The sequence below is a fragment of the Phalacrocorax carbo genome, chromosome 5 (genome assembly GCF_963921805.1).
Source record: "Phalacrocorax carbo chromosome 5, bPhaCar2.1, whole genome shotgun sequence".
NCBI classification, from domain to species: Eukaryota; Metazoa; Chordata; class Aves; order Suliformes; family Phalacrocoracidae; genus Phalacrocorax; species Phalacrocorax carbo.
Window position 1 is genome coordinate 33,207,398 of NC_087517.1, and position 22,276 is coordinate 33,229,673.

Here is a 22,276-nt window from a genome sequence, read left to right on the forward strand (position 1 = left end):
TATCTCAGTTTATTACTAGTTAGATCAATGCTATCTAAGGACTACTTTCTCAAACTAACGGCTCTGCACTAAGCAGGTCAGGCATTTTGCTGCACAACAAAGATGATCAGATGCTGATAGTTAATGTAAATGAAGTTCTGTTTAACAGCAACATGGTTCCATGTTGCATACATAAAATCAAGTTGGTCCAGTGTAATTCTATTGTGATTTGTGGTGAAGATTTCTTTGACTTCAATGAATAAGAACTTTGTAATGTGCAGGTACTGAAATTACATTTTGGTTTTTCCCAACTCTAGGGTATTTTTTTGTTTTCACTGGTATGGTCTGTTGGAGCTAGCTGTAAGGAAGATGATCGACTGAAATTTGACAAAGTTGTGCGAGAAATGCTTAATGGACCAATTAGTGAGGAGACAAAAGAACGATATAAATTGCTGGGCAGCATTGATCAACAGCCTTCAAAAGCTTTCACAGTCCCATTTCCAACAGAAGGAACAATTTATGATTATCGGTTTGTCAAAAAGGTGAGGATTGCAAAATAAGGTGTGGACTTCCATTTTGAAATAATCTTGTATGAATGCTGAAGGTGTGTATTGTTATGGTGAATTTGTTTCTGCTGCCTGTTGGTTTTATCACTGAATAGGTCAGACATCCATCCATGCAACCTAGTGATGGTCTAGTGTTCTGGTGGGGACTTGTGATAACAAAGCCTGTCTTTCTGGCTGCCACAATAATTGCCTATTGTGGCAGAACAAGTTTGCAGAAAATCTCAACCATTTTTTTTTTCCTGTTATTTTTTATTCTTTATTTCTTGCAAGATTATTTTATTTTAGGTTTCAGCCCTTTTCTTAGGTTGAGGAAGAACTTGATATACTTTAGGCCATAACTCTTTTATTACTGTAGTAGGCTACTTCTGTGCCTCTCTTTCTCTGCCCCTTTTTCCTGGGATTAAGTTGTGAATCAATGATGCATCTCCCCCGGTGGAGAAGAAAGCTTCACACGCTGGATCTAGTATGCTCCAGAGACTCCACAATAAAATAAATGTACCTTTTTTTTTTTTTTTTTGAGTTTGTCGTTCCTGTGAAGTGCTGTTACAATACAATGAGAATTACTTTTGTCTAGATTTCTGCTTACGCATGATTCTTGTGTCTTGCCAAGGAAAGTGGCTGAGATTTCAATCAGCAGTAAAGGCTTTGTCTTCTGATCATAACTCATAAACACATGCTCTGCCAATAAAGGGGATTTTGTGTTTAGAGGTGGAAATATGGTCCCTCTAATAAAGACTTCAGGAGAGAGCAACATCTAGGAATTTCATGTGACTTTTGTCTCAAGATAGAAATTTCTTGGGATAGGATGGAACACACAGTTGTTTTGGGGCTATTTACAGTTTTAAAAAATCTCCTCATATTAATTTACTGCTGGTGAGTTTTGACATTTTTAAAGACTCCTCTATTAGGCTGATCTAAAGGAGAACGCTTTGCTGTGGCGCTTCCACACTAAAAGTAATCCGCCCTCAAATTCCATAGTTTGGAGGTATTTATTATGAATGAGAGTCTGTGAAAAGGCTGACTATGCTTTTTAGTGATTCAATTTATACTGTACTTTCCTGGCTTCTTATGTATTTATACACTATATGTAATGTATATTTAAATATATATAATATGTGTACAGATACGAAAGGTAAGAAAGTCCTTGTCATTCAGTAGTTGCATGCTTCAGGCACAGGCGTTGTTTCTTTTTAAGTACTCTCAAGTGAAAGCACTGCATTCTGAACAAACCTATGAAATTATTTTTTAATCCTTTAAAAAATTGGTTGATAACCCAATCTGTTAAGTTGTAGAACTTAGATTTTTCTATTTCCATTGGTTCTGTGCTGTTTTTTCCTGTTTATTATAAATATATGTCTTTCATATAAAATAAATTAGGGAGCAGGAATTTGGGAACCCTGGGTGGAAACACTCAAATCAGCTCCTCCTATACCTCAAGATACGAAGTTTAGTGAAATAATTGTACCAACTCTGGATACTGTTCGATACATGGCATTGATGGAATTGTTGACAGTGCATCAAAAACCTTCTATATTTGTTGGGCCAACAGGAACTGGAAAAAGTACCTATATTACTGTAAGTACTTTTAATACTAACATTAGATGTAGTTGTAAGAGGAGTAAGATGAGAAATAATTTGATAACTTTATTTTAAAAAGGAAAATGAGGTGTTAATTGTTGGATATTATGAAATGAAATTATGGGCAACTGAAAATGCAGTTGCATAGCAAAAGGTGGTGGTTTAGGACTTTCGGTTTTTTGGTTTTTTTTTCCCCTTCTCTGCACTTCCAGGCTAAATTCTTAAGAAACACCCAGCTATCCACTGGAATAAGCCGCTAATAGAACCCGAACAGAACTATTCAGTTTTGTTCCTGTATGAATTTGCTTTGTGTTGTGATTATAGATATACTTGGGATAATCCACACAGACACTGATGCCAAAAGACTAAACCATTTAATAAGACATTCAGTCAGGATTCCTCAAAATAACAAGCAACAAAATGGACATGTCCTAGAGTTAGAAGCAGCAAAAAAGTGTGCTGCTGTTATTGTGGAAAAGTTTAGTAGATAACCTTTTCTAGTCAGATGCTACTATGGCACTTCCATGCACTGGAAAACAGGGAAGAACAGGACTTTTGTCACCAAAAGAAATACAAATGCAAAAAATTAATAGCAGTATTGCCAAAGGATTATTTATAAAACAGGCTATAGTGGGAAGGGGAATTGGCTAGTCAAGACCTTCCCAGCCAGTTTTCTTCAGATACCCAGTTAGCTATATCTGGTCATTACAATGAAAAGCAGCTGCCTGTTTCAACAGAAATAAATTTTAAATCAAAACAATCATGTGTCCTGTTTTATAGAATGCTTAAATATTCTTTACCCATCTCATCCTTGTCTTTGAGAAGAAATGAAAAAGGAGCACAAATAATAATGATAATCTAATTTGACTTTAGCTTTTGGCAATACATATTTCCGTTATTTCTGAAACAAAATTCTGGCAAAATACTAATACTTGATCTAGGTTTAGGATTTTTAGGCTGGATATAGTCTTCCAGTAGAAAGGAAAAAAAGAATAAGATTGGGTTTTTTAGTATATAAACAGTTAATTGTTTCAAAATGAGCCTTTCATTTTCAACGAAGTCGCAATGTCAACAATTGTTTAATATTTAAAGAAGTTATGTTATACATTGGTATCTCAAATCAGCCATCTTACCTAGACTAATAATATATTGTGCATTTGTATATTTGACACACACAATACATTAAAAAGACTATTAAGGTAGTAAAATAGAGAGTTCAGAAGCTAATAAATTTTACCTTATACAATAATTTAATATTTCTAGTGCATTCATTATGATAAACTCTTGAATTGCATGATTGTACATTTTTAAAAAAATTTTTCTTCCCTGTAGGATTCCAGTCATACCACTATGGATATTAGTCTATTTAAATTTTATATATTTTTTTTTTTTTTAAGAAAAAAAGACTGTTTTATGTAGAGCCTCTGCTCCACTTGCAGAGCTTCAAAACCTTGCAGTAAATTCAGGAAAATAGTAGCTTTGGGGTACGGATTCTGTCCCTGTCAGTGACAGAAGTCCTCTGTAACAGTAGAGAAGCCACATAAGTCAAACTTTCCACAAGCAATTATTGTGTTCCTCATTTTCTGGAGGGCTGATTTGAATCTATGGATTCTGATTTACAGAAGTGCTGTTCTTAAAAAATCCAAGGTGTTGTTACCTAAATTAAAATACCTAACTGGATAATGTTTCAGTCATTACCTTTCCATATCTTTGTGTTGGTGTGTGCCATAGAAAATCTTGATAGAAAACTATTTTTGTCTTTGAATATCATTTGAATTCTGTTCAATAAATAGGATGAGCACTGAGCACTGAAGAGAAGGCAAATAACTGCCAGGTGTTTTAAGTTACCAGTGTGCATTTTTATATTGAAAGAGGCAAGATATACTTAGTTGTGAGTGTGTCTAATGATAATCAGAACATAGGATAGTAAGCAATAAAAACATTTAATATAATTAATGACTTAGTACAGCCAAATGCAATATATTTCTCAGAGCTTGTGGAAATCTGGTCAAAGGGAGTAACAATCTTATAAAAAGCATTGTAACTTCAGGTCTTATTCTAAGAGATCACAATTAATGTTGTTATATTTTTTTCCATGTCTACAAATACTATTTTTTCTAACTAAAAGGATAAGTCAGACTTTACAATGGAAAGCAGATTTTATTATCTTTTTGAAATAATTGAGTCTTTATTTTGGGATAGCGTATTTCCTTTCTTTTTCATCTTCAATCACCAAGTGATGCTTTGGTCATTTTAATTTTATCATGTGGTTATTAAAATAACAATATGGGTAATATAGAAAGTTATTCTAATGGTCTAGATTAAAAATTTTAGATAAATTGTAAGTCTTCTGATAGATCTGACAGATATTGGTGGCATCAGGATTTAACCCACAGTCTTTCTGGGAGACTATTAAAGCCTGACAGGCAATTGAACCATGCCAATAGAATGTTTATGATGTTGAAGTTCATTTCCAGAAATTTCCAAAATCAGCAGTTTTCACTGGGTTTCATCTAGGTCTGTGGCAAAGCATACTTCTGAAGCAAAAAGGGGATATATGAGTGGATATATGGCAAAGCATTATTGCATTTTCAGCTAATGAGATACATTAAATTATGAGAGAGAACAAAGAAAGCCGTTCCTCTGAGCAGCACAAAATTTATTTTATTTGTTCTTTTTTTCCTCCAGTATGTCTTTTTATAGAAAATTTTGCTTTTCTTGATTGCTCCGGTGCAATCAGCATGAAGCCTGTGTACTCTCAATTGTTTTGCAAAGGGAGCAAAACTTAAAAGTTATGTAAGCAGATAAAATAAATTTGGCTTCATGGTCTGGAATGTGTTATTTTTCCCTTCCTTTTGTATGATAAAAATTAACGGTGAAGTTACTGCCTAAAGATTATTTAACAGTTTTGTAAGTTACTTTTCTGAAATAATTTTGAAGAAAATAAGTATTAAGACTGAAAGCAGATCTGTTCATAAAAGAATATTCCTGGAATGAAACATCTGTTTATAATGAAGAATATGACTAGTTTCTAGTGCCCCGTTCATTTCTGGGGTGATAGTTAAGAATGTGATATTTCTTGGGAGTTCAGAACTGATCGAAAGAACAAAAGAAATATGACCACTAAGTTACATTGCTCTGTAGTTTCCATGAGTTGTCATTGTTATATTTTTGAGCAGCGGCTCAGATTTTTCCTTAAAGGATAGAGATAAAACATTTCAGAAAAGACTGCATGGTCTGGAAAGTCCCAACATCTGGTGGCAGAGATTAGACTAGTCATTAGAGACGTTACTCTATATGCAGTGATTCTCTGTAGCAACTCTGGGAAGGATGGCAGGGTATCTTCCCCCTGTGGTTTTACTCACACGTGGGTAAGAAATGAGTCCCATTCAGTCTTACCTGAAATGCTGACTTTGATCCAGATTCCCCCAGAGGTTAAATTGCAGCTAACATAAGGGACTTTGGAAGGTAGTTAGCATTATAAAATACTACCAATTGTGATAGTAAAGCTTATCTTTAGATATTCTTGCTATGCCCTTTGAAGGAAAAATTCCTGGAAACTTTTCAAAACTAGACATAAATATTTGGGCCTTTGCATACTTGTGCAAATTTGTGTGTGGATCAGTACAGGCAATATATGTCAACTCTAATTAGTACTAGGAAGTATTTTATGTGCAAAATATTAACAGGCTGAATTTATATAATACAATAAGTAGATTTTTTTTCTTTGAGAAAATGTGAAAACGTCTGCATTGGAGGTGGAAATTTTTCTCTGACAAATTCAGTTTATTATGTTTTGAGTTATTCTAGAATAGTGGTTTATCTGATGAAATATTATTAGAGTTCTCTTAGAGATACTTCATAATTTTAAATAAAATAAAAATGGTACAAAAATGTTTTTCTGTTTGATTGCTATTTGCTAAAGTGCTATAAAATTTGTTTTTCTATGTATTTAGTGTAACTTTCTCCTCTTCACAATCCTTCCAGAATTTCCTTTTAAATAATTTGAATAAAGAAGTCTACAAGCCACTTCTCATTAACTTTTCAGCACAAACTACAGCAGCTCAGACTCAGAATATTATAATGTCCAAGCTGGACAAAAGGAGAAGAGGAATTTTTGGACCTCCTCTTGGGAAAAGAATGGTAACTGGTATTTTTCTCTATGTAAATAAGTGTTTAAATGCAAACAAATATGTAAATGCAGTATTTTCTTAACTGATCACAGCTGATATCAAGAAAGGATGCTCAGTTTGAAATAAACTGTCTGAGTTCTAACTTTTCTAATTTAGATCCTCATGTTTCTTTTCTTTCTCCCCTCTCCCAGTGATATGCATCCTGTTTTAATCAACAGAAGAAAATGTGTTCTATGATATGAATATCTGTGAACAGCATTGTTGTACTTCCCCCTCCATATTTTGTGATCCTATCCTTGAGATAAGAATTCTGCATGGGTAATCCTGTTGCTGACAATATGGCTCTTGATGGTATTGTGGTTTTAGTGTTTTAGAGAAATCTCGAAGTGAGATCATGTAGGGTTTGTCACTTGTTCAAGGCCTGGATTTCTTATGTTGTGGAGAAATTACAGAAGCTTGTTCAGCCATCAGATTATTACTTCTTGTTGCTCATCTACATGGGCATCAGTGAACTGTGAAGAGTGATGTGGAATATATCAAAAGGGATTACAGCCTTTGAGGGCAAAGGAAAAGGATATAGGAACCCAGGTGGTATTCTTCTTGATCCTTTGGATAAAGGGAAAAGATAAGGTAGGAGTGGATGCAGACTGCCAGCTCAAGAGAAGTGATTACTCCTTTTTACTCAGTGCTTATTGAAATGGAATTCTGTGTTAAGTTTTGGACCTTCCAGTACAGGAAGAATTTTGATAATTCAAGGAGACTAAAACACTAGTGGTGTACCCCAGAGGTTGATACTGGGCTGAATACTGTTTAGTCTCTTCATTAAGAATGTGTATACTGGGACAGAGTGCATCCTCAGCCAGTTCACACTGGAAGGAGTGGCTGATATGCCAGATGGTTATGCTGGAGGTGATACTTCTGTCCTACTTAGCACTGGTAAAGCTACATCTTGAGTGCTTTAGACAGTTCTGGGCTCCCCAGTACAAAACAGACATGGACCTACTGGAGTGAGTCCAGTGCAGGGCAACAAAGATGATTAAGGGACTGGAGTATCTTTCATATGAGGAGAGGTTGAGAGAGCTGGGATTGTTCAGCCTGGAAAAGATAACGTGGCTCAGCAGGAATCTTAAGAATGTGTATAAAAACGTGAGGAGAGAGGACAAAGAACAGGGAGCAGACTGTTCTCTGTACTGTCTACTGACAGTTTGAGAGGCAATGGGCACAAACTGAAACACATAAGATTCCATCTGTACGCAAGAAAACACTTTTTTATGGTGAAGTTGGTCAAACAATGGAACAAGTTGCCCACTGAGGTTGTAGAGTCTCCATCCATGGAGATAATCAAAACCTGACCAAACATGCTCTTGGTCTACCTGCTGTAGCTGACCTTGCTTAGGTAGGAGTGTTGGACTAGATAATTTCAAGAGGTCTCTTCCAAACACCACAATTATTTGAGTCTGTGAGATTGAGCAGGGGGCCACCAACATCGCCAAGGGACAGGAGCACAAGCCCTGTGAGGATAAACAGAGGGAACTCTGTTCTGCCAAGAGAAAACAAGGCTTTAGGAAGACCAAAAGCAGCTTTCCAGTAGCTATGAAAAAGTTGTTAAGAAGATGAAGTCATGCTCTTCATCAGGGTGCGCAACAGAAGAATGAGAGCAAATGGTTGTAAATAGAAACAAGGGAGGTTCTGACTGGATATAAGGAAAAAGCAATTTGCTATGAGGGTAATTAAGCACAGGATCCCAGCCTAGAGAGGCTATGGCATCTCAGTGTGTGAAGGTTTTCAAGATTTGACTAGATAAAGTCCTGAGGAAACTGGTACAAAAACACCGTTGAGAAATCAGCTTTGAGTGTGAGGTTGGACTAGATGAACTCCGAGATTCCTTCCAACCTGGATAGTTCACTTGTTTTGGAAGCATTAAAGGAGATTTGAATCATCTTTGTTGTTATCACTGGTGCCTGCCAAAACCTTCAAGATCAATGGAACTCTTGAGTACTCAGAAGCTTGAGAAGGGTATTAGAGAAGGCCTTTTTTTTTTTTTAAATTATTTTTTTTTCTGCAGTGAGCAAATCCTTTTGCAAGGAGTTGCAATGAGGCTGGAAAATGAAATGTAAGGTTTTAACTCCATTAAGAGCTTAGGGCTGCTTTTAAAAAACATGTATTTATGTGTATTACTCCCAATAATTTTAATGGGAGTGAATTGATGTGCAGTGTTTCCAGAATCAAAGGACATGGTGGCATATATTCAGTAAAATAAATAAATGCAAAATCCTTTATACTTTTCTTTTCAGGTTGTATTTGTAGATGATGTTAATATGCCAGCACGAGAGGTCTATGGTGCTCAACCGCCTGTTGAATTACTACGGCAGTGGTTAGATCACTGGAATTGGTATGACCTTAAAGACTGCTCAGTGATTAAACTTGTAGATGTTCAGATTGTGTGTGCAATGGGACCACCAGGTAAGAGATGTGTCTTACAGGGAAAAGCATATTTCTTTGGTTTCCAAAGGCTGAATGTTTATTGATGCATAGTTTTACAATTTGGATCTTTATGGCTAGGGATAGGGTTCCAGAAACCCTTTCCCTGCAGGAAACATCAACAGCAGTCATAGTAGAGTGGTTGAGGAGCAGTAGAGAGACGACACAAGCCTGCCAGGAAGAAATACTGCTTTTCAAGAAGACAAGAATGTGTCTATAAAGTATTTATGAAATCCCTTTGGTCTAACAAGACCCTCCATTGGCTTTCAGTCAATTTTATTCTTCTCCAAAACTTTTCTGAATGACACTGAGTGATGTTCTTAAGCAGATAAACCTTACTTTATTTTGTCAAAATAAAGTAGTAAAGCATATGCTGTAAAGAGGTCATTATATCTCTAATAGCCTGCATACACATTGACTATGTGAGCTATTGAGTTAAAAAAAAAATTGAGTCTGGCATATTTGATCAGTTAAAGTATGGAATTAATGTTTCTTTGATTTGGTCTTGCTTGCTTTTAAAGAATCTATACAACCTGTTTCCTTTGCTACAACAGGAATCATATAACAGAATTTCTTTTCACAGAATTGTTCACAGCCCTGCTTCAATCATAACACCTAAAAAGTTTGTCATGGCTGAGCACATTAATGGTGTTTAATCAGGCTATAATTGGTGCTTTCCTCTCTTTTCTGCTTCAGCCTCCCTGGACTTTCCTCCTTCCTTTTGTAGAGTTGTTTGTATGCACAAACATGTACATGAACATGCCAGTGAACCTTCTCCACTGATACTACTTTTGTGTTTGGGATATTGATACATGCCCATGGGATAGGTGTCCACTGCTGTTTCACCTATCTGGTTTTCTAAAGAAGCAAAACTGCTTCTTGCAATCATTTTAAATTAGAGGCAGTGTTCATCCACAGTTCCAAGCACTGTGGATCAGTATCAGTCTAAGTATCAGTCTGGAGTAACTGGTCAGAAGGAAACTGAAAGAATTTTAAAATTTTACATCTTCATTTTTCCTAAAGCTTAGATGAAGTTATGACTTGTACTGTGTTCTGGCATAACTTAATTGTACAGATCTTTATTTGGTTGGATGGTTTTTTGTTTTATTTTTCCATCAGAAATAGCCAAAGCTTAGAAGTGCTTTTTCTGTAAAGCATCCCTCCATGCTACGTTCCTGTTGCAGCGTGATAGCGTAGAAGTGATTTTCAACTGCTCTGAAATTGGGTCAGATTCTCCTTTCCCAGGAGAAGTTTTTAGCCAATTATACTCCAGTACTTTTCTGGTTGAATGGTAAAAAATGGACTGATCAAATGTACAAGTTATGGTCCTAACTATTTTTGTCAAATACCACAATTCAGCTTCAGGCTGAAGAATTTATGTTGGTTTTTTTTTTCCTAATAAGAAATGAAAATCTGAAATTTTACACATATATAGTGCTATTGAAGTGAATATAAAGCTATTTAAAGAACATTTAAAGCTATTTTGTTATTTAGGTTTAATATTTGTATTGGGAAAGAATTATCTTTTGAGTAAAATTAATATTTATATCCGGGTAGCTTGTGTAATTTTGCCATCAGTACACATGTAAACTTCAAGAAGAATTTTAAACTGCTGTGTGTGAGGGATGACCTTAGGGTAGAAGGAAGCAGCATGTATTACTGGCCTTGTAGCATAAAATACTGAGATTCCTCAGCAGATACTAGTAACACATACGCAGTTAAATCTAGACAATTGCTAGTTCTGCTTGCACTCTCAGGTGGCTGAATGTGAGACAGCTCCAGGCCAGCAGTCTTTTAGTTTCATTAGTGCAGGGTCATACCTGAGCTACAAGTCACGTGTTTTACAAGAACGTACCATGCTAATTTGGTTGCCCTTAGCTATGCTCCTGATGTTGGGGATGGTAAATTGCCCACTTCTCAACTACTTTTTTCTGATTTGCTGCTATAAGAAGGTTGAACACACTGAGCAGCAGCTTACCCCTGAATTCCAGACAGAAAGAGCAAGCATCCAATAAATTTCTGTTTCATGTCTCCTTGTTTCCATACATAACTTCATTGTCCAAATCACAGTCTAGGTTTATTACAAGGTGTGGTGCTTTTCAATGTATGCCTGCTAGCTGAATCAAAGATGAATATTAGAAAAACATTCCTAGGCATTACTGTTTTGTTTTTACATTTTTCTGTTGGTTATAGTATTAATTCTGTCTAATATTTAGGTGGTGGACGAAACCGAGTAACACCACGATTCTTGCGACACTTCAATACAGTTACTATTAATGAGTTTGATGATGAATCCATGTACACAATTTTTTCTAGAATCTTAGACTGGCATCTAAGAGTATGGTAAGTGACCTATATGTATTGGGAAAAATCAAAGCCAGTGTTTTAATTATGGTACTAGGGAGTCTCCAAGATATGTCTGTAGGGCGCTGCTCTTGAAAAGAAATTATAATCTTTTAATATCCTGTGCCTTTTGAATTATTTGTTACTCCACAGAGGAAGGGCTCATCTTAAAATACTCCAATGGTAAAGCTCTTGTCCTAAAATTTGTAACAGAGGTTTGGAGTAGCTGAGCCTAATTCAGTTAGTTGACATATTTCTGTAATACGGTGTTCTTTGATGTTTAATAAATAAGAATAAAGTTTGGTTAGTCATTACTCAAAGAGTAGAACTAGAAACTACTCTTAAATTTCATGTGGTTTGAGACAACTTACTCTTTCTTCGGCCTTTCAACACTGCATAATTTTTAATTCCATTATTAGGAATGGACTTCAACTTTAATTGTCTATCCATTCCGACAGCTAAGCCCAAAAAGATGCTCATATCCTGTTTCCAGACCAAGTTTGTGATTTGGAGGCTTCTGACCCTTTGAGGGAGAGAGGTCTGAGAAGAGAGTAAGGGCTGTTTGACCTGACTTCCCTGTTGCTGCTGTTAGTCATAAAAATGAGGGGGTAGAAGGGTATAATTAGCTCACATAGCCAAATTTGTCAGCATGTTCCATAGTTACTAGATTTGATATGTGGAGTTAATCTGTTAATCCAGTGAGAGAACTAAGATTTGTAAAACCGCCTGCGGGAGAGTGTAATCATAGAACTTAAAAATTGGCATGAACTTATAAGAAATCAGCGTGCATATACACTATTATTTATTAATCCACATGCTAGTATGATGGAATTATGAGAATCATTCTGTTCTTACCACCTTTCATAACTTGTCAGTTATAGCTTTCCAACACAATGTGTAGAACTGACTCCGCAAATTATTAATGGAACTATGCATGTGTATAAAGAAGCTATGAAGAATCTGCTTCCTACCCCAGCCAAATCTCACTATTTGTTCAATCTCCGTGACTTTTCACGTGTTATTCAAGGTGTTTGCCTGTCAAGGCCTGAAACAACAGAATCTGCAGGAATGATAAAACGTCTCTGGGTTCATGAGGTAAATCACATAATAGTAAGAAATTGTATTTATTATAAATAAAAAAAAGATGTGGATTTGTGTATTAATCTTTTTGTAATGCCATCTCCTATTGGCTAATAGCTGTGAATTGGTATTACACTCATGAGAAAGGATTTTGTACACTGTATGGGCAGAGGAAATCAGACTTTTTCAAAGTATGAATCGTATCTTAGTAGGCAAGTTGATACCTTCACTTTCATGTTATTATGTAGTCTCTGTTTGCTGCTTTGAATGCCTGCACAGTCCTTTCCATTTCTTCTGTCCTTCCTCCAAAAACCAAATCAACAGTGAGAACAACAGCAAGTAGTCCTAGGTCACTGGAAATTTTGAGTGATTTAAAGTTTGGTCCCTACTTCTGCACCCCCCTCCCTTCTGGGCTTCCTTTAGAAGAAATTCTTACACTTACTGTCTTCAGTCTATGCTTCCTCTCTTTCAGTCATAATAGGATAGGCGCACTGAAACATCCCTTTTAAAAACAAGAGGGAAAAGCCCCATGTAGGTGATATGTGCTCTTTGGGACTTTTCCTGGAATGAAAGAAAGCAAGGTCATTGATAATGGTTGCTTTTTAAATATTTAGCTTTAGTTCATAGAATCAAATTGGCATAACGTGACCATGGAAAAGATCTTTGGTGATCATCTAGTCCATCATCCTTCCCCAAAGCAGGTTCACATAAAGAAAGGAACAGTAACTTTTGAAGTGCTTTCTTCTAAAAATTTAATGCAATTCCCTAAAGACGAAGGATGTTCAGACTTCTAGGCAATCTATTCAAGTTGTTCACTGTCTTTTTCATTAAAAATATTTTCTAATATCCATCTGCAGTCTTCTTTCTTGAAAGACAAACCCATAACTTATCTAGCTCTATTGGAAAGACCAACATATTCCCTTCCTCTTCGCAGGAGCTTTTTATGCATTTATGTAATAACATTTATAAATACATATATGGGGGGTGTGTGTGTGTATGTATTCCATATGAGTTTTCACTTTAATTCAGAAGTAATATTCCTGGGCTCAACTGTTAAAATGAATTCTAAATATTTTGGTTTTTTCTACATAGTGAAGTTTAAGATAGTTTATATTTTGAAGCCTTTTTCAGAATTGTATTTGTTTTATTGTATTTAAAAGAAGTATAAATTCAAGAGCAGAAGCAGCTAGTAAAAGAATTACATTTTTATTACACAGGTTCTTAGAGTGTATTATGATCGCTTGGTGGATAATCCTGACCGGGCTTGGCTTGTTGGATTTATCCAAGAAGTAGTGAAAAATGACTTACATGAAGACTTTCATGAACTTTTCCAGAATCTGGACTTCAACAATGATGGCAAAGTGGAAGAAGATGACTTACGTAGCTTAATGTTTTGTGATTTTCATGACCCTAAAAGAGAGGACCTTAAATACAGGGAGATTAGTGATGTGGATCAGTTGAGATTAGTTGTAGAGAGTCACCTTGAAGAGTTTAATAGCATGAGCAAAAAGCCAATGCAGCTTGTCTTGTTCCGATTTGCTATAGAACATATTTGTAGAATTTCCCGTATTCTGAAACAGCCTCGCAGCCATGCCCTCCTTGTTGGTGTTGGAGGTAGTGGTCGACAGTCTCTTACTCGATTAGCAGCCCATATGGCTGAATACAGCCTTTTTCAGGTTGAAATAACTAAAAGTTATGGTATCAATGAGTGGCATAAAGACTTAAAAGTCATACTAAGAAAATCTACTGAAGGGGAAATGCAGGGAGTTTTCTTGTTCACAGATACACAGATTAAAAAGGAGTCATTCTTAGAAGACATTAACAACTTACTCAATGCAGGTGAAGTGCCAAACCTCTTTGCAGTAGATGAGAAACAAGAAATTTGTGAACAAATGCGCCAAGTAGATCATCAATGGGACAGGACAAAGCAGACAGATGGCAGTCCTATAGCTCTTTTTAACATGTTTGTTGATCGCTGTAGAAATCAGCTTCATATAGTACTGGCAATGAGTCCCATTGGAGATGCTTTCCGTAACCGCCTTCGTAAATTTCCAGCTCTTGTCAACTGCTGCACACTAGACTGGTTTCAGGTAAAACCTAAAACTTTTTTGGGGCTTGTTATTCTAATGGAAATGCAATAGAAACATGACTTCAACCCTTTTTGTGGCAAGTAATTCCCTTTAGTGAAGTTAGCAGTGAAAAATATCTTGAATTTTCTTAGTGTCATGTTTTAAATTTTTTAGACCATTAGAACTGCTCTGACTGTAATAAAGGCCAGCATAGGCTGAATGCAAAATCATCAAGAAAATAACAGAATAACTGTCTGATTGTGGTATAAAAGTATAACTGAATGAACATAGTAATGTAGACATTACAGATTTAAATATGTAGTGTTTTCTTCTATTACCAGGACTACCAGAACCTAGTGTGCCAAAAACGTTTGAAACTGAAATAATTGTCAAAAATACAGACACCTTTTGCTGTAGAACACCAGATTTTCCCCCCTACTACTCTGCAATAAAACTATATTCTATCTGATAGGGTGCAAAAGACCTTAGAATATTTAAGATGTAGAATTTAATTATATACAGAATCTGCAGAACTTAATTTTTATCAAGTTTTTAAATGTACTGTATCTTTAAAGGTTATTTTGAAGAGGAAGAGCAGAGACAGTTATGGACACCTATGTACACACTGAAAATGCAAAATTTTCCTGTTAGTAACAGTATTTCTACTGGATGAAATAAGACAGTGGGCTTCAAATCAATCCCTTAAGTAGTTAGGTTCTTTCCAAATCTGTTATTGGTCCTATTTGATGATTTTTTTTCATCATGAAGTAATTTCTCTGTGCCTTAGTCTCTTTATCTATGAAATGGGGAAAGATACTTTTTTGAAAAATGTTTTGAGATTTATAAGTGTGAAGTACTGAATAAGAGAAAGTATTTATTTGTTTGTTTTAGGCGTGGCCTGAAGATGCATTAGAAGCTGTTGCCTCTTGCTTCTTGGAAGATGTTGAAATGTCAAAAGAAACTCTAAGTGGGTGTATTGATATGTGTAAAAGGTTTCATACATCTACCATTGTTTTATCTGACTTGTACCATGCAGAGCTTCAAAGACACAACTACGTTACACCTACTTCATACTTGGAATTAATCTCCACTTTTAAAAGTCTACTTGAAAAGAAACGCACGTAAGGATTTATAATGTGACCTTTTCTAGAGGCACCCAAGTTCACCAAAAACATTATTCTCTATCTCTTATAGCTAATCTGAACAAAAATAGTGAATTCGTTTTAGTTAATTTAAATTGACAGTGGTAGATGGATAAAATGTACTCTTAGGACATGTGCTTGCTTATTGGACAAAAGGTTTGACTTGGTGCTCAAAAATATACTTGCATTAGATCACTTCTAACATCCCTGCTGATGCTTCTATATGCCGATTATATACATTATGCTACCAGAGTAAATAATGCAGCCTGCTTACTCTGTGGTTCTCTGGAGGATGTAGGGAAGACGACATCTGGGAAACCAGCTTCCAAGTTGCTAGGTGCCATTGGCTTGCTAGCAGGGTTCAGCTGTGCTTTGCCTGTGCAGAAAGGACCTCCGTATGCATGTATACATTTGTTCTGTTCTCATGGCCGGTGAGGGAAAGCTCCTTTTATTTTCCTTCTCATTGATAACGCCACACCTCGAGTACTGTGTTCAGTTTTGGTCCCCTCAGTACAAGAAGGACATTGAGTTGCTGGAGTGTGTCCAGAGAAGGGCAACAAAGTTGGTGAAGGATCTGGAGAGCAAGTCTTATGAGGAGAGGTTGAGGGAACTGGGGTTGCTTAGTCTGGAGGAGAGAAGGTTCAGGGGAGACCTTATTACTCTTTGCATCTACCTAAAAGGAGGCTGTACTGAGGTGGGTGTTGGTCTCTTCTCCCAAGCAACTTGTGATAGGATGAGAGGAAATGGCTTCAAGCTGCATCAGGGGAGGTTTAGGTTGGATATTAGGAACAATTTTTTTACTGGAAGAGTGGTCAGGCATTGGAACAGGCTGCTCAGGGAGGTGGTAGAGTCTCCATCCCTGGATGTATTTAAAAGATGTGTAGACATGGCACTTCAGGGCATAGTTTAGGAGACATGGTAGTGTTGGGCAGATGGTTGGACTTGATGATATTAGAGGTCTTTTCCAACCTTAATGATTCTATGACAAGACGCTACCATAACAATTAAGACAAGTGCTTAACTTGATCAACAGGCTCTGTGAAACATTGCCTGCAGCAAGGAACTCCGGGAATAAAGGAATACAGTTTTAAATGTAGTGATCCAATGCCTTTGAAATTTCTTAATTCTGACACTCTTGGCTGTCCCCAGAGCCATTCACATTCTTCTCCTAAAATTATTATCCCAATTACATAAATCCTATTTTAACCTCATCTCAGCTAATAATTTTCGTGAGTGTATCCCCATGTCTTCCCTCTCCTTTTCTTGTCTGTTACTATGGTGCCATCTTAATTTTGTAGCTCCTGCCAACAAAAAGGCAGAAGCTTAAGAATCGCTTGGTTTCTTATAAGCTATGACTTATTTACCTATATCCTGATCTCTGAGTATACATGATAGAATAGTTAAAGACTAAGGCTCAAGTAATCCCTGCTATGTTTACTATTTGTTGCGTAAATAAAACAAGATTGGCAGAGCATTTGATTATTCATAGTGAGAAATCTGGGGAATGGATGGCAGTGAATGAAGTTATTAAGTACTGATAAAATACCTTTATAATAAAGTACTATTTATTTTCAGTAAGGTGATGAAAATGAAAAGAAGATATGAAGTTGGCTTGGAGAAACTGAATTCTGCTGCATTTCAAGTAGCCTTGATGCAGTCTGAGCTGGAGGCTCTGCAACCTCAGTTACGGGAAGCTAGTAAGCAGGTTGATGAGATGATGGCCATTATTCAAAAAGAATCTTTGGAAGTAGCAAAAACAGAAAAAGTCGTGAAAGCTGATGAAGCAGTGGCAAATGAGCAGGCTATGGCTGCAAAAGCTATCAAAGAAGAATGTGATGCTGACTTAGCACAAGCCATGCCTTGTTTAGAAAGTGCTCTGGCTGCCCTTGACACTCTCACTGCACAGGTATGGTTAACAATGCATGTTTACACACTAGAGAGGTATTCAGATATACAAAAGCATGGAATATCTGCCTTTTCAGATTTTACATTACACTTGCACAGTTTTGTAATTTAGAAACTTCTTGAAATCTTTCAGTTTTAAAAAGCAAAATGTTACTCTGTTTTCCAGTGAAAAAGCTATAAAGCTGAATTTTTATGGACTATGAGATCAAATATTATTCTAGACATTGTTAAATTCATAGTTATAAAAGTATTTTGATTCAACAATGGAGAAGTTAGAAAAAGCATGCTTTTCACTTTCTTATTCAGAACGTGGCAGCTTGTCATCTGATTTTTTTATATCCAGTGTTTCAGAGGCTAGAAATTTAATTTGAAATTCTATGTCTCCCTATGTTAAGAGACTACTCTTCATAACAGTATGACAGTGGAGGCATCTGCCTTTAGTTTCATGAATGTTCAGGTTTTCTTTGCCTGGATAATGTTTTGCTTATAGTGAGATGAAGGAAATCTCCCAGACTGTAAGAGTGAGGATGGACTATGTGCTCCAGCTATTGTTGCAGAAAATAAGATTTTAAAAAACGTTCAAGGAAACCTTAGATAGAAAGCAGATTGTTTGTTACCTACAGCTATTTCTTGGTATCAGAAGTTTTAGATTCTGGCATTGTCAGATTGTTGGCATGCTCTGTGAAAATAGTAGATGGCTACTTAGTCACTTCAAGGCAATTGCATTATACTTGTGAATAATAAGACAAGAGTGAGACTGCGAAGGCTAATGATGTAATAATTCAGCTGCTGTCAATGCTTAGTGTATCCAAGCAGGAATTATTATAATAAAAGAGGAAAAAAATAGAGTAGGAACTTCCAAAGAAAAAAGAGTTGCGTTTTTTTTTTTCCCTCAAAATATAGTTAAATAACATGATGAACACACACACAAAAAAAAAATCTGTTTGTAGGAGAGCTTAGAGTACCTGTACAGGAGTCTTGTTTTGGATTCACCCTTTCACTGGTGGAAAGCAGAGCAGGACACTTGTTGCAAATTGTGCCCATAAATCCGTGTACATAATGTGGAGATTAAGTGCTTTGTCTGGAGAAACAGACCTATACATAATTCAGTACTGCTAAAATGAGTATCTACAGCCACAAGGAACTGTGTACCTCATGTGGCTTATTGTTCAGCAAGGATTAGAAAAAGTATAACAATTTTAAGTGTTACTTTGCTGTTGACATCTAAATTTTGTTGCAATACCCATACAAAGATGCTGAAATTTAGAACTAGGAGGAGACCTCTGGAAGTCACCTTCTTCCACCTGTAATCTGTTCCACTTTACACATTTATAATTAAGATTTTACTGGTGTTTACTGTTAATGTAACTCATTACAACTTAACCTTGTTTTTCATCTTCTCCCTGCGGTCATGGTTCTTTATCTTTTATGCAGTTAAAGACATTGGTCTCACTGCCTCCAGTTTTCTTTTCTATAAGCTAAGTAGTCACTATTCTTTTAGTCTTTTCTCATAAGTCAAATAATCTTTTCTGGTTGTTCCTTCTGGACCTTCTCCATACATACACTTCCTGTGCATTGCCCAAAGCTGAACACAGTATTTCAGCTGTAGTTTTGCTGAATGCTGTGTAGAGGAGGATTATTGACACAGGTAGTTTGTCATCCATGCTAACAGCTGTATCATTTCTTGAAAATCACTATGAAATAATCATTGCTTTCCCTTTCTTTTCTTTTTTATTTTTGTAGTAGTTTTACTATACTTTTCCATTTCTGCAGTTTATGAAGATAATTTTCTCCTGTTATCTACTCCAATGTATTTGCATTTACTCTCAACTTTCTATCAGTTGGAAAAGTAATAAACTCTCTCCATGATTTTCCATCATTCATTTCAGTAATGAAAATACTGCATAGGTCTGGACCTGTGTGACCTTGGTCATATCTTTGCCGTGTTTTGACAGTGTTATAAATTGTGCTAGTCGCCTACTCACAGTTAACCTTTTAGAGACATCAGATGCAAAGAGCATTAACATTTTTACTCTATATGCTACTTACTTGTATCTCACCCTTTTCACTAAATACCTAGCCAGCACTTTTCTTGCTTTTCTATTACTGTATTGATAGAATTTTTCTTGTTACTCTTCATATTGCTTTTAATTGCAGCTGAGTTTTAGTCTTTCAAATAGTCTCATACTCTGCTTACAACCCTTGGCCCTTGGATATATCAAGTAAATTTGTATTTGTCCTTAATGTTTCTTTTTGTTGTTTTTTTTTTTTGGTGTGGTGTTTTTTGGTTTTGTTCCCCACCCTCCCTGCACCCCCCACCCCCGGAATGACTGCCTAACTTTTACTGTTCTTCTCCAAGTCTCCAAGAACTTTCCTGGAGATCCCATCAGCCAGTTTTCTGACTGCCTCATTGAAATTCCCTGGCTTTACTTACCTGCTCTTGTTTCCCTCTCCTGAACACTTGTGCAGTTTTGTTGTTTGGTTTTCTTTTGTGTGTGTGGTTTTTTGTTTGTTTATTTTACAAAAAAAGAAAAGCTTGTAGGTCCAGGAACCATCGTTCACAGTTTCAAGGAAATAATTTTTTTTTCATCTAGTCTTAACAGTTCTCTGGCTTTTGTGGCACAAATGAATATTCCTTGGAGCTCAAAAGATTCTATCCATGTTGCCAAGGTTTTAGACCACAAAGAAACCATGGGAAAGCTCTCAAAATCTAACACCAGTTGGGAAAATAAATATGAGAATCTGGAAATCTTTTAATTTATTAAAGTATGTATTCTCTGAGAAAAGATCTTAGAAAGAATATTTGAATTACCATGTAGAGTTATTCTTTGGGAAGAATAAGAGAGATTATTTTCTGTAAATCTTTATTTTACAAAACTCTTCCTTAATTAGTTGGATATATATGTGTAGAAATGTTTAATTCTTTTATATTATTATTCGATATTTGAAGTTTAAACTTTTCCTATTCATTTCCTGCTACTTCTTACAATGTCAGTACTTCTTCCTCAATAGTTTTCTTCCTTTTTGCTGCCTCTTCCCTTATTCAGCTCACTCTGGGAGTTTAGTAACTCACCATACTAATTGATTTATTTTCATGATTGGAGAGCATAGATCTTTAGTTATGGTTTGAAAGCTGGTTTTACCCTATGTTACCTTAAATCTGGTAATCCACTGCTCATGTCATCCTGTAACCTTGAATGTATTGTGTTAGAGCCTAAACTGAAGAGTAGAGCATAACACGGGAACATCTGACCTCCATAACTGAGGTGCAATTCCCACTATGGAATTAGGAGCAGAAAAAGTACAACTGAAAATTAATTACAGATAAAAATTTTTCATGTCCTCTAAACTGATTGTTGACTAGATTTCAGATATTTTTGTTCGGATGTCAGTGTTAGTTCAGCCTGCATAGCACCTTAAAGAAAGTACTATAAATAATGGAAAGAAATGAAATAAAAATTTTGCAAAAAGAAAATGAGATATATATGCATGGACTATGCACGCTTGTGCTATGAACTTGAGATTACAGTGTATTTAAAATTTTCGTGTGAGAATAGCAAATGTGTATGGAAAAATATTATCTTTACATAGAAAGGGTTATTATTTCTATTGTAATAGAAGAATTAATCCACCTATGTTCAGAGTTCTGAAGGTGTTTTTTAATTATTATTTTAAGGATATTACAGTGATTAAGTCCATGAAGAGTCCTCCTGCTGGTGTCAAGCTTGTAATGGAAGCTATATGCATCCTTAAAGGCATCAAAGCAGATAGGATTCCAGATCCAACAGGTTCTGGAAAAAAAATTGAAGACTTCTGGGGTCCTGCTAAAAGACTTCTGGGTGACATAAGATTTCTTCAGTCTCTTCATGAATATGACAAGGATAACATTCCCCCAGCTTACATGGCTATCATAAGAAAACAGTACCTTACAAATCCTGAGTTTGTACCAGACAAGATTCGAAATGCTTCCACGGCAGCAGAGGGTCTGTGCAAATGGGTCATAGCCGTGGAGTTTTACGATACGTAAGTATGGATAAAAATAAAAAAAAAGGTTAAAATTAATTTGATTAAAGAAATCAGTTTCTTTTAACGCAAAAAGAGATGTATAATTATTTCTATTAGGGCTCTTGTGCAAACAAGCAGTCATAAGGATTCATTCATGTAAGATACCTGCTATTAAGGCGTAGAGCCTGATTTTCAGTTCTGAATTTGTCTAAGAAGGGATGAGAGCAATATGTTCAGTTAGCAAATAAAGGTAACTTCCATTTAGAGTGTTGCACAAAATAGAGGCATTATTGAAATATCTTTGGAATTTTCTGACAGTCATATCAAACCTGAAGGATGTATTTTTTTTACACATTCTGTTCGGTGCCTGAAAAAGTGTGCTTATTTTTATGATACTTCCTAATTGGAAACACCTGGAACTCACATTTAACGTTATCTCAGCACTGGGCAACTAAGGTCAACTTGCAATTTGAAAGCTGAGCCACAGTGAGCAGCGCATGCCTTCATCTGAGAAGGGTATTTTGTTACTTGACAAAAAGATTAGTAAATGCATACTTGGTAGAGCGCTCAATTTGAGAACAGCTTTTAACAAATACCAATTGTTAGAGAGAAAATTAACTAAAAAGGTGGACCTTAAAGGAGATCTGCAATTTACACCAGTAGGGGAGGGGGTTCATTAATTATGAGGCTAATACCTGTGAAATACTGTTTCAGTTGAGCATAGGGGCATTCTAGCATATTTTCTTGCTTGTTGTTTTTGGAAAGATAAACAATATAATTTCAGTAATATGCTACTTCCAATATTCTCCTCACAAAAACGTATTTGTAAAAGATTGAAATACTCCAAACTGAAAAATAGATCCTTGGATTTGAAAAGCTGTTTATTTTCTTCTTTCATTTTGTGTACGCAGTTGGCTGTATGTGTGGATAGAGTGTCTGTGAGTGTTATTTAATATATACGATTATCTGTATATTTCTAATGTCACAAATTCATA

At 35.9% G+C, this 22,276-nt stretch overlaps 1 protein-coding gene across 1 annotated transcript in view; it reads left to right on the plus strand.

Moving 5' to 3' along the window:
* The window catches only part of DNAH7 (dynein axonemal heavy chain 7), a 122,247-nt gene that overhangs the window by 56,862 nt on the left and 43,109 nt on the right, over positions 1-22,276 (plus strand). The window contains exons 35-44 of the mRNA XM_064451976.1: positions 297-521; positions 1,923-2,120; positions 6,111-6,266; positions 8,551-8,719; positions 10,954-11,080; positions 11,956-12,175; positions 13,378-14,250; positions 15,121-15,350; positions 16,947-17,277; positions 20,953-21,299. Coding sequence (XP_064308046.1) covers positions 297-521; positions 1,923-2,120; positions 6,111-6,266; positions 8,551-8,719; positions 10,954-11,080; positions 11,956-12,175; positions 13,378-14,250; positions 15,121-15,350; positions 16,947-17,277; positions 20,953-21,299 — 2,876 coding nt within the window. The remainder of the gene's footprint in view (positions 1-296; positions 522-1,922; positions 2,121-6,110; positions 6,267-8,550; positions 8,720-10,953; positions 11,081-11,955; positions 12,176-13,377; positions 14,251-15,120; positions 15,351-16,946; positions 17,278-20,952; positions 21,300-22,276) is intronic.